The 13980-nt window shown below is 34.6% G+C and overlaps 1 protein-coding gene across 2 annotated transcripts in view; it reads right to left on the bottom strand.

Moving 5' to 3' along the window:
- LOC373526 (ATP-binding cassette transporter subfamily A) overlaps positions 1–11464 on the bottom strand; it is a 45300-nt gene extending 33836 nt beyond the window's left edge. Inside the window, exons 1-5 of one of the 2 annotated variants that reach the window (XM_030975047.1) lie at positions 11315–11464; positions 9132–9315; positions 8021–8094; positions 3974–4005; positions 2834–2962 (exon numbers count right to left, since the gene is read on the bottom strand). In XM_030975047.1, the coding sequence (XP_030830907.1) occupies positions 2834–2962; positions 3974–4005; positions 8021–8094; positions 9132–9188 (292 nt within the window). In that variant the 5' untranslated portion in view covers positions 9189–9315; positions 11315–11464. 2 annotated transcript variants of the gene reach the window in all.
- Positions 11465–13980: the final 2516 nt, after the last annotated feature.

The raw sequence follows: 13980 nt of genomic DNA, 5'->3' as shown, positions 1-13980 counted from the left end.
TAGGGCGACAGTAAATACAAATTTTTATCACATATATGCAAAGAAGGCCTTTTTAATTTCTTGCTGCATGATATACATGTATTAACAACATATAATGTATCACAACATAACTTGATCAATCATCTACTTTTTTAGCTGTCAAAATTAATTTCAATTTCTGGGCTTTCCAGTTGAAAATATATCAAGCAAAATACATTTCAGCAGTCTTTACTTCCTGTCCCTTCCTTCTTTTATTATCAAAGCATTAAAAAAAAAAAAAAAAATCCTCGGCTTTCATAAAATCCATATACATGTATGTGTTCTATTTCAGCTGAATAATCATGGAGCGTCTTCAAAATGCATTACTTTTAATATATTCAGTGCTTCATAGCCTTGTAATCCAACCAGATTCATACCTAGCGTACATGCACATTGTCCATCCTTGAGTTACATCATACATGTATGTCTTGCAAGCAGCATCCAATTAATTTATGACCAGAGATCTTCATTACAGATTATACCATATGGTGGAGTTGAAGACTTTAATTGGATTTCTTTTTGTCCTTCCATCTTTTCAACTGAGCAACAGACAATAACTAAAAAATGAAATTCAGACACCTAACTTGAATATACATTATTAGTAAGTAAATTAAAAAGCTTCTGGAATTGCACGCCATAACAGAAAAATAAAAATAACCATGATGGCAGCTAACTGTGAGTATACTGTATGGCACAGATATAAAAGCAAAAGTTGGATCTAAAAGACATCAGTTAAAGATCTATTTTACATTACATGTGGTTCCTTTATATAGATGGAGTATGTCTGAATCCTAATTATGGTTCATCATTTCAATGGCAACACTACCACATAAACAAGGCAATAACAAAAAAAGGGTGTAATGCTGAAAGAGTTCGCACAGATAATCCTCCCATTAGCTAAAACAGAGGACGGAAAGTGCACAAGTAAAATGAGAAGATTGCTATTTGAGAGAAAAAGAGAAAACCTACATGAGAAAACTTGTCTGTAATAAATTATGAAAGATAGAATATATACATAACAGATTGCACACTGCAAGTATATTACCGGTATACAAACATGCGTTTGGGTATAAAAGAAGATATCTTAAGGCAAGAGTATTATCACCATGGTTACTCTAATACATGTCACTTTGCATACAAAGTCTGAAACTTGATAATGGGTGGAGTACTGTGATGGAATCATTGCCATAGCAACTCAACCCTTTGAAGAAAACAAATTATGTGATCATGAATGCACAATTGACCTGTGGAATCACACGCACACATCCTGTCAAAATTTCAACATATACCTGACAAGAACAAACAGGGCATTGAAAACTGAAGAGGGTATACAGAAATGAAAAAACACATCTTTTTTCTCCACAAATGGTCAAAAGATGCAATACTTAGGTATCTGTCTATATTCCCCCCCCCCCCCAAAAAAAAAAAAATAAATAAATAAATAAATAAATAAAAAATAAAAAATAATAATAATAATAACAGTAATCAACAAAACATATCAATGCCATCCCCTTTTAAAAGTTAAAAAAAATAAATGCTGAAATATAAATCTTAAAGGGATCATTTAACAATATTAAATCTGAGAGCTTGTAGATCGCTGAAATATGTATTTTTTTGTTTTGCCTAAATTTTTGTAAGTTAGGATTGTCAAATATTTACACTGTACATACTGTAGATCTCATGTATTAATGGTTTTCAGAAGATACCTTTATTACATCATTATTATAAATCTTTTCATGATATCTGTCATACTTGTTATTACACATCATTATAAGAATACACCAGTTTACGGTTATATCAGTGCGCATGCACAGACAGTTGACCTCGGGTCATTGGCCCTGAAACAAAGCCAATGACCTGAGGTCAGTGGTATTTATGCGTAAATTAAGATTGCGGCCATGCAAATGATGTGCGCGCACAATGCAGCGCGTAGGCAGTGATATCATCATAATTTGCATGGGCGCAATCTCAATTTACGCATAAATACATGACCTCTAGGTCATTGGCTTTGTTTAAAATGGCGCACACAACCGTAAACTGGTGTATTAGTAGAAAGTATAAGAGGTTAACATTCATGTGTGGGTCAGAACATACAGCACTGGCAAATGTTACATAATAATAATAATAATATTTAGTTTTTATATAGCGCGTAATATAATGATACCTTCTAGAATCTCAAGTCGCAAACTCATAATTTTCTAAGAGTTCTGAAAAGAGCAAACAGAAAGCTGGTCTCTCACATACAAAAGTGTGGGCGTATGTGCTGAGCCTGATTCCAAGCAATAAATGCCATGACAAGAATGTCACTGCCATTTTTAGAATTTAAATATTGATTCTAAGGGCTAAGTGGTGAATGTTGATGAACAATCAAAGAGAGGGTTAGAGTGACAGTGAGAGAAAGAGGGTGAGAGTGAGAGAAAGAGAAGTGAGAGAACGAGAAGTGATAGAGAAATGAGTGAGACAGAGAGAGACAGAGAAAAACATGACTGATAGAGATGAGAGACAGATGGAAAAAGCTGAGAAGAGGGGATAGAGAGAGGGGAGCTAGGGAGATGACGAATGTGATATAATGAGTCTGTGAATAAAGAATCAAATACATTTTTTACATATAATGTATACACAATGGGTAAAATAGCTTCAATTCATGTACCGGTATGTTGTTTATAATTTAAAGAGAAGGAGATCAGAGGAAACTCTTCAAAGTGGCCACACACACACAAACACACAGGCCAAATAATAAACATGTAATATACATGTACATACATGTACTTGCAATCACACAAAATAACACAATTCAATATCAATATGTACTTACTGACAGTGTTGTTGGGATAGAAAGCAATGGCTGGACATGATGTTCCATTTGCTATACATCCTTCTATCGTACTTAGATCATCCAGACTGAAGCCATGGCCAGTATCCACAAATTCCTCGTCAAAAGTAGCTGGAAAATTGAATAAAAATTCTCTAATTAATTTCACTTTACTTCTCTAAAAGATCCAAGTTTTTACAAATGTAGTGCCTAAAATGTAGCTACATGTAGATACAATTTTAAATAGTATCGAATTTGGCAAAAGCCTTGACTAAAGATTTTTTTTTTTTTAAAGGAGAAAATGTAGTAAAATGATTTTGCTTTCTCTAATTTTCTACAATAGAAACAAAGCAATATGTACTACAAGTATTGATAACAATTTTCTTTTGGTATAATATACTTTTTCCCCAATTACTCAACCACAGGTTATCTTGAACTGATCTATACATCATCACAACATTTCTATATCATAAATATGTCTTCAAATCATCCTGCAGTACAGAACATTAAAATAGAATGAGCAGTGGAGACATTAATTTACATCTTCACTTTTTTTCTCGACATTCAATTTATTATCATTTAAAATATAATCAAACAGAGTTTCATGATTTGTTAACAAATCTACATACTGTACATGTATATTGTAAGTGAAAACAGACTAAACAGTAAATTACAAGAAGTTAATTGCATGACTCCATGTGGGACAAAAAAAAACTCTGGTGAGAGTGAAAATATGATTTACAACATTCTTCACACTCTTTTCTCTCAATTCAATTTACAAAAAAAAATCAAATTAAGTTTCATTACTTAAAAAAAAAATCAAACTGAGTTTTAAAACCTGACATTACTTATGACTGTGATCGGATCTACAGGTGATCACTCACAACATCTTGATACCATATTGATACAATTTGTTTAGTTTCATTCTTTATTACACTATGTCTGGTGCATCTCAGGTGGCTAGATTAATTATTCAATATAAAAAATACTTAAGACAGGTCTACACTACATACACAATACAATGAACTATTTTTGAGCACATAAAGAGAGAGAGAGAGAGAGAGAGAGAGAGAGAGATTTTACAAAAAAGAGGAAAAACTAATAAGGGAGACATTGGCACATGTAACTCATTACGGTACTTACTGAAACACTTCTCATCAATTTTGATCAGGTTCCTGTGAGGGTAAAGGTATGAAAAATAAAATGATTAAATGAGTTTTCTTGAATTTTAAATTGACAGTTAAAAGTGAGTGTCAGAGTATTAATAAAATCAGAAGGCTACTTTGTATATTACTTACTTGTAATAAACTGATTGGAGAAGGAAAATGAAACAAATCAATTTATTTTATCGCATTTGTAAGCCCACACAAGTTGAGAAAAGGAAATATTTGGGTACATGTCGCTACAGTTCAATAACAACCAAATTATACCCCTTGTAAATTTGATGTTTTTGTGTTTTTCATAACTCGAGAATAAAAAAAAGGACTGGTTAAATTAAGCCTTTGATGAATACTTTTAGATGTACATGTAAGCTTTAATATGCCACATTCTGAAGAATCATAAATGAAGACAAATCAATTTTTAATATACTTATAAAATTACAGATCTTGGTAAAGGTATGAATGATTTCTTTTTAATTGTTAAAAAACACCCCAATCTCAAGTCTCAATGGAAGCTCTTATTACCAATCATGTGAAAGAATATGTTTTGGCTAATACATGATGATACTACTTTTGCCGGGAAACGGCCTACTACATGTAATTGATATATTTGGTAAATTATCATATCGATCCAGCCTGGACATTCAACATTGAACATTTGGGGATATATATTTCTGCTTTTTTGCAAATTTAGGTTGAAGTATTGCCATCTAAACCTCTGAAAGGAATATTTGAACAATATTGAATGGATATTTTGCACCCGAAACCCTTGAACCGCAATTTTACCACTACCGGTCTACATGTATATCTTGAACTGTATGTAAAAATGAACGATATATTTCTTGATTATGTCACTCCAGATTGTTTTACAGCCATTATACATTTACATACATGTACATGTATATCAAGTCATGTTTTTCATTTTCAGGCAATGCAAAAAAGGTGAATTCAATGAAGCCCCACAATAATGCATACCACAGTACATGTATGTAAGCTACAATTCTTCTTTTACTTCTTATTAGAAACAAAATATGTGTGATAAATTCATTTTCTTTTTGCTGTTGACAATTTGTACACCGAGTTCTATTATTCTCAATACAAACACAATTGTCCGATCCCGAGACAGCAGCTCATTGGAAGATCAACAATGGAGCTCTCCCTACCTGTCACGCCACTATTACATGTATTAAAGTACTTACTCTACCGGAACACACACTGTAATTGGTGTGTCTATTCACACTTCATGTTTGTGTAATATGGAAAATTAATGGATTTTGGCAATGGTCAGAATAGGGCAATGCTGGATGAATTAAATTACTACTTCTAGCACCAATACCAACCAATATGAGAAAAAGATGGTGGTAAACTAAAATTTACCTTGCATAATTCAATTGAAGATATACTTCTAAAATATTTCAGGCAATTTTATAATTGTTTAAAATGCCAATGCCCTGACCACACTATAATGTAATTGTTCAAAACTAAACATCTAAACTATTCCCAGATTATGTATGTCAATCTTGATCCAGTCATACTCCACGATACTGGTAATCATACGACAGTGAAAGAAATTTGCTAAAATGTAATCATTTTTTAAAGTGCAAACATAATTACTGCCAACATAATTTACATGAAAGTGAACCAAGGCACATTCAACTTAGTCAGTTGATGTGAAATACCGTTTGACATGTATGATAATGCATCTTCTGATAATACTGCTATGTACCATTGAAGCATACATTATGTAACATCACATCATGATATAATGTTCCTATGCACTACCAAAGCGGTTTTAAAAAGTTAGTGTATATAAATATTCTATGTGCATGCACTCATTTTTTTATAATTGCTAATGTCTGTAGAGCCAGGACGTACGTCATGTAATAAATAAATTATGATGAACAAGTCATTTCCTTTTTGCAAGTCATTTTGAATTGTCAGGCCTCTACCACAACCAATATGAAGGAAGGAAGTTGAATATGCAATAAACTTCTAATTTGTCATTTCATACTTTAAACAGACCAGCTAACCTCTGGAGTTCACAAACTGTATTCTTTAATCCCAAAAGTTGTTTTTTACTGACAAAAGTTGTATTCTTTAAAAAAAACATGGAATGTTACGCAGATCAATGCCTCTTACAGTTCCTACATACAGGAAGAAATTTTGTTATGGATCATTGGTTGAATATGCATGATTTCGTCATGGTGTGTTCGATGAACCAATGAACATCCCAAATTGCCGATGTGAGATGCTTGTAGGATACTTTACAGGACAGAATGGGCATTTTGCCATTGAAAATGTCACACAGACACACACACACAAAATACATGTACCATCAACAACAAAAACACACAAAAAAAAAATTGTAGTATATTTATAAAAATCGTATTGTCGTATTTGCTTCTAAAAATTGTACGAAATACGACTAAATCGTACTGGTTGGCAGGTCTGTTTAAATAAAACAGAATATATGTGACTTTCATTTGGGAAGAGATTGATCCTCCTGGTATTTTGCGTTGACTTAGCCAGAGTTTAAAACAATAGACCATTTTCAAATATAATCAAAGTTAATGCATTTAAGTCTTTGTTAAGTGCCTTACAAATTATTTAATTAACCTGCTACAATGATTGTATTTCAATAGTCAGAATGCAAATTGTTTGAAATAGGAGCTCACTAAGTCTATGCGAAACTCAAATTGACAGTTTGGTCAGTGGATTTTTGACGAATTTTGACATAGTCACAGATAATCCCACGTTTGTCGTTTACAAAAATATCATTTCTGTTTTTCTCCAAAGTGCCTTTTTTCCTATGGGGTACTACCGTATTTGCCGGCGTATAGGCCGCAGTATTTTTGGAAGAGAAAATATCAAAAAGTCGGGGTGCGGCCTATGCGACGAAAGAGTAAAATTTTTTTTTTTTTTTTTTAGTTTTTTTTTTTTAGTTTTTTTTTTTTTAGTTTCGATTTATGGCGCTATGCCTGGCAATGTCTCCCAGCTCAGTAATCAGTGTGTTGACTCACCACTCGGAAACTACAACAACACTAAAATTTGACTGTCTTGATTTGAAAGTAATCTTTCTAATAGATCTCAATATGTAGTTTATAATAATAGTTCCTCAAATTTTTTTCTATAACAAATGGTGTACCACAAGGTACACCACTGGTACCATAGGTACTTTATTGTTTTTAATTCACATTAATGATCTTACACATTCTTCTAAAAACGACATTGTTACTATTATTTGCGAAAAGTTTACAAGCACAAATCAGCGCCTTTAACTGCACCTCGATGTTAAATGAAGGTCCTTCCACGCGTGGGTTTTCGGCAGCAAAACAACAACTACAACCAAAAAAAAATTTTTTTTTTTTTTTTTTTTTTTTTTTTTTTTTTTTTTTTTTTTTTTTTTTTTTTTTTTTTTTTTTTTTTTTTTTTTTTTTTTAAATGTCAAAATCGGGGGTGCGGCCTATGCGGGGGTGCGGCCTTTACGCCGGCAAATACGGTACTCAAAACATATTATCATAGGTCCTCTAAAGAGAATAGGACCTCCTGAGTCATATATTTTTGAGAAATTAACTTTTTTCTAGTCATTTTGTGCATTGGAACAAATGAGAAAGTTGTCTGCCCCTACATAACAGAGATATTACGGATTCAGCCAATTTGAAGTGTCCGGACTTATAGTGAATACAACTTTTAAAACTTAATTTCTTTCTCATTTTTTTCTTCTGATTTCATTCCAACTCTCACTAGTCTACTTTCCTCTAGAGTTGTTAGCTAATTTCCCTTTAAAGACACTGGGTAGCCAAAGGATGATAAGAATGACAAGTGGAATACAAGTAGCTTTAGTGCTTTTGATTTTCAAAAAGTGAAAAAAATAAATATTCACAGCATTGTTTAAAAAAAATTCATAATACTTTATAACTTCAAACAATTGAGTTATTAACAATCAAAAGTGTCAAAAGATTATTTTTTTTTTACACCTAGCATAGTGGGACTTTGTAACGGAATAATGTTAAAGCTGTAGTTTGCCTACCTTGCCAATAGAAGGAGTGATGCACAGGCTATGGGGACCAAAATCTCAAAGGTTGTTCCAATTGGCCTCCGAAACTGCAGAAAAACAGTAAAGAATCAATTACAATGGCTTGGAAATTCATAGCTATTTGCATACCAGTGTGAATGTCAAAGTCTTACACTTACCGGTAGTAAATTTAAACTATTAGGACTTACAGTAGTTTGCCAAAGCTCTGTTCACTCCACAACAGAATAAGTAACGGTAAGAATTATTTTAGTTAGCCTTGAAGTCTGGTACTCATCTGCAATCTTGGCTTGAGCTTGCCTTGCTTGTTACCCTTCTGTAGTATTCATCTTATTTACAATGTTGTATGGTACATGTATTGTCAGCAAGAACAATTCATACAACATAGATCTATATATATATATATATTTTTTTTTTTATAAATCAAATTGAGTTTCATTGTTTAGTTAAAAACGAACAGACCCTGATAATAAAAAGGTAAAAACAAAATATATTTTTAGTCATCTAAATATAAGGCACTTGAAAAGAAAATCTCAAACTCTACTGTGATCTTAAGAATTAGAATATAAAAGATTATTATATAAAAGTTTAGTGTCTTCACTGTGAAAGATCAAGGATAAAACTTACTAAAGTTGCGAACATTAAAGATAACTTGACATCGCAATATTTAAATTTCATAACCTAGGAGACAGTCCCTTAAAAATTACATTTCTCATATTCTTATTTGTAGTGTGAGCTCATGATGTAAAACAGATTTTGTAATAACAATGTCAACCTCTGGAGTTCAAAAACTGTATTCTTTAGTCCCAAAAGTTGTATTTTACTGACAAAAGTTTTTTTTTTGATCAATGTTCCCACATACAGGAAGAATTTTTTTCATGGATCATTGGTTGAATATACATGATTTCGTCATGACTGGTGTGTTCCATGAACCAATGAACTTCCCCAAATTGCCGATGTGAGATGCTTGTACGATACTTTACAGAACAGGATGGGCATTTTGTCATTGAAAATGGCACACACACACAAAAAAAATACCCCCCAGAAGAAATTATTTCAAAATTTGTATTTACTCTACCAAGAATAGTTAAATCCAAACAAATCTTACCTGAAGAATAAAGTTCTTCCATAACAGGAGACCAAACTGGTTTAATCGCCTCCCCATTGTTGTTTACACAGCTACGCTCCGCTTAACCTCCAACATGTGATGTAAGTCTGTCAGTTCACTTTATATAATCAAAGTCTTTCAATTCCTGTTTCGTTCAGTTTTCAACGGAGTTGTCTCAGTTTTCCTAAAAGAATTGTTGTTAGGGGATAAATTGAAATGAATTTAGTATGGTTGCTGCTTTATATCTGGTAATCAAGACCTAAATGAAACATAAGTTATGATAAAAATATGAAGACAGCAGATTCATATTACAAGATTTTTAAGCCATTAAGGGAGTGAATTACATTATCATAAATAATTGCCCATATATTTATTTTGCAAAGATTATATACTGTACAATGTAGAATCCTACTGTATATTATACTTAAAGCCAATCATGTAAAGTGCATTCATTTGGATTAGTAATTGACGATCAGCCAAGCACAAAGAAGATGAAAGACTTGATCAACGAAACAGAGTTAAGTCTTTTGTCAACTCTGTTCGTTGCTACGGCAGGCAGCAAGTGAAAACAAATTTGTTTAATCAAATTATGAAATGCAAGCATTACTTTAAACCAACAGAATTTTGTTATTCCTGGCTCATTTTTCCTGATTGAGGTGTTAATGAAAGGGCAGAAAATGAAATTTCTAGAAATTTGATTTTTCACTTGAAATTCAGATACTGCCCTAAAAATGAGTTTCCTCTCTTCAAATTGTTTTTAATCACTCTTGTGTGAAATATGCATCATATGAGTTGCATTAAATGAAAGTGGAGGATCTAAGCTTTACAAATATATGTCATTTATTTATTATAATTGTGGTCAAGTTATGATAAATCATCGATAATTCTCGGTTTTGTTTTTTCTGGGACAAAATGTACATGTACATGCAAAACAAATTAACAAAACTGAAATAATTGTATGTTTTACAAGAAGCAACTATTTCTCAACCGTTGTCATAATTTTGGTGAAATATTGATCTTTTTATATCGTTTAAAGAACCATTTTCCCTATTCCAATTTTTAAATGCCACAGCGCAACTCCAGGCAGGGGTGTTGGAAGACCATTTTCAGTACTGTAGGTCAGGCAGCATCAACACACTTGTTGAATAATGATTTAGTTTGATCACCAACACCCTAAACAAAAACGAAAATAATAATGGGGTCAAGATCATAATCTGTCAACAAACTTTAGTCAATGAAAGAAAAAGACAAATGGTCACCAAGTTTTGTAATTGCTCAAAAACGATACAGAGTTACAGAAAATACGGTAATTAAATTTCAAATCTGACAGGCAGAGAATTGTGAATGGGGAACACAACACACCCACTACTACAGTGTAGATCTATGCCACTAGTACTGGCACTAGTGCATAATAATCAATGCTAAAGTTATGGAGGTCCCTTTTGTTTGCCCTCTTGAGAAGTTTGAGAAAAATTATTTTATAGACCCTAGCTGGTCTAAGTTGTCTCACAATAACAAATTAAAAATACTTTCAGTGTGCGACAAATTCAAGACTATAGCTGCTTACGAGCGACTGTACTTTGAACAGATTTCACGTGGAATCAAAATGTCATTTTGGACTTTGTCCCAGCGATGACACGCCCATTCCATCGGGCCTGTCTAATTCTCAACGTCATTTAGTGACCATAAAATTTAACTTTTAAAAGTGTTTCAGGGCTCTAATACATACGATTTAGCGTAGATCTAGACTCTAGATCTAACTTAGATTTAGAAGGAATCCCCATCAATCCCAAGGCCCAACTTTCATTTATGGAGCTAAATATCTCCTTTTTTATGACACTTCAGGAGTTGGGTGAGTTGGCTTTATAGTTATCATGACAATTGCTTTCTATTAAACCTAGACTAGATCTAGTTCCAACAAACAGAAATGCCTAATTTAGATTTTAGATGTTGGTATTGGCTGAAACTGGAACTGAAAGGCAGCTGCCGATGCATGGCACGGCCCGGCACGGCAGCTTCTTAACCGTAGTTACAGCGTCATGCATCACCGGGGATACGGCGAGGAGCTCGCTCGATCTAGCTAGCTTTCCACTGCATGTCACAGCTGAGTCACATAAACACACAAGCACATCTTTACGATTGCTTAATTTTAATGTTAGACATATCTTTATCTATACACGTACCTGTAAACAAGTCCCATGCATTTCTTGAGTTTCACAACAACCAGCTAAATGTTGAACTTGTACCTTTAAATTAGTCTATATTCCAAGTTTCCAACCCCTTTTTATCAGCATCCGTATCTCGGTGCTGTGAGTAATGCACTCTCTGTGTAATTGTACTCTCGATCTCGCGAATAATTAATCGTTAATCGCGACCGAGCACTGAAAAGCGCATGCGCATATGTACCGGTATAGTTGCGTCATAATAAATTATGAGTTGTGTAACCAGCTGACGGCCGTGGGCGTACGTACCGTGTACCGAGATATTATTATACAATACTTATGGTAAGCCAAACAATAAGACATTTGAAGTGTACATTATTTTGTGTATGGGCTTTAAATTTTGAAAATTGGGTGGATAGTAATTCTTTACAACTTTGATATATTTGGATACCCCTGTAGATGTATAATAAGCAATACACAATTTAGCCCCTAAAACACTTCTGCTTTCGAGAAAAATTGACTAGAAAAATTTACTGGTGCTCCCATTTCAAAATAGCGCATACGATCATACAATAATGGTAGCTGCAACTGAATGAAAATCTCAGAATATGTAGTTGTGATATATAGTTTCCAAACGGGAATAGCTAATTGGTCGATTTTACGGTCAAGAAACATTTTTTTATAGCTGAGCTAATATGTTGACCTGGCTTGAGAGGGAGCTATACAATTACTATACAACAAGAGTTGATTGTTTACAATTTCATAACTTTAGATTAGATTTCAGCCGCGACAACGATCACTGAATATTGTAGGATCACATTAATTTGCTTCCAATCTGAACCAAATTCATGACCCCATATACCAAAACTTTGTATTACCTTTAAGCGGCGGGACTGAAGTGTCCCTTTCACTAACTACATGTAGCTACTTGCGCCCTCTATATAGCAAACCATTCCCAAGCAGTATCCGTTGGTCCCCCATGATCCCCTTTTTCTTATATTAAGCCGATTTGCATGATGAGGTAACCACGTGTCAGTAACCTTGCATGAAGGTATACAATCACTACAATCCCTCCTGGCTGAACTAGTACTGACAGAAAGCCTGCTCTCGAATGACAAAATACAGAGCCATTCACTACACGGTGGGGGGGGGGGGGGGGGGGGGGGGGGGGGGGGGGGGGGGGGGGGGGGAGGGAGGGGGAGGGAGGGGGGACATCTCATCCTGGAATGTTACCTTAAGTTTCGTCCTCCATCCAAAAATATGAATATTTGTTGTAATGTGTCCATAATGTAGATTTAACACTGCCTCTAAGTTCTAACCTCATTCAGAGAAGAATGATTAAAGGTCTCGATAAAAGTCATATTTCAATGCCGAGCACGAAAGACAAAGTAAGCCACCATTCCATTGTCTTTCCTTATGTATGTACAATCAGTGGCGGATCCAGGGGGGGGGGGGGGCCGGCCCCCCCCCCCCCCCTTGAGAAAAAAATCATGTAAAATGACGTGATTTTTACCTTTTTTTGGGGTTGGGCCCCCCCCCCCCCTGGCGCTCAAGGGGGGGGGGTGCAAATTGAAAAAATTTTGAGGATCAAAAAAAAAAATGTGCTCTGTACCCCCCCCCCCCCCCCCCCCCCCCCCCCCCCCCCCCACTGAGCGACTTTTCGGCCGGCGCGATTTTCAAATTTTCGGGAGCAAAAAAAAAAAAAGTTGGGCCCCCTCCCCTAAGAAATCCTGGATCCGCGCCTGTGTACAATAAACTATTATCTGCATTTCAAACATTATAATTATTTATAACATAGAGTATTAAAACATTTGTTAACTAGGTGAAATCATTATGTTGGTAGTAACCATGACCAAATATGGCGTTTTTCTTGGAATATAATTTGTATTCGAGCATGCCCTTATAGGGACAAATTAATGTCTGTTTTCTCTTCCCGAACAAGTTCCGGGGAAATTGTTCCGCTATCATTATAGTGTGCTTTCTGTCGGATATGAAAGATGCAACAAATTTGTTGTTTTCTCTTAATGTACGATATCTCTGCTAAATATTATGCTCTTATCAAAATCAAAGTCAAAATTTACGGGCCTAATTTATCGCCAAAGTTTGAAAACTCCACGAAGTCCGGGACATAGACAAAACCGACCTTTGCTCTTCCCTTACATTGTTAAAAATTGTATTTAATGCTCATTTTATTTGATGCTTGCTTAACGCTTTATGGCAAAATCGCGATATGGTCGAGTAATTTAAAAAATCGATCAAAGTCAATTTCTGGGTCATGGTACGTATACGAGCGCGCGCGGAGAGATAATCATCTAAAACAGAAAGGAAAATGCATATGAAAGCGTGAAAAGAAGATAAAACAACCCTTCAAACATTCTCTCTTTTGATGGCAACACTACAGTATCACCTTCACCCTTGGCAAGAATGTATCTGTCTCAATGGCTGGACCCGCGCTACCTCAATAAGTTTTGACGATTTTCAATACATATTTTCTAGACAATGCACATCCCGCTCGTAGGCGCCGGAAGCGGGGGGGGGGGGGGGGAGGGGGCGGATGCCCCACACGAAAAAGGGGGTTAGGGCAAACACATTTTCGTCCCCCTAAACGCCCCCGAAAAAAAATCAGCAGTAAAGGAGTAAAAGTGGTTTGTATTTTTTAACCAAAAAGGAAATGAATAATGATAAAA

The sequence above is a fragment of the Strongylocentrotus purpuratus genome, unplaced genomic scaffold (assembly GCF_000002235.5).
Source record: "Strongylocentrotus purpuratus isolate Spur 01 unplaced genomic scaffold, Spur_5.0 spur5_scaffold_8, whole genome shotgun sequence".
NCBI lineage: Eukaryota > Metazoa > Echinodermata > Echinoidea > Camarodonta > Strongylocentrotidae > Strongylocentrotus > Strongylocentrotus purpuratus.
This window is presented reverse-complemented; position numbering and strand designations above follow the sequence as displayed.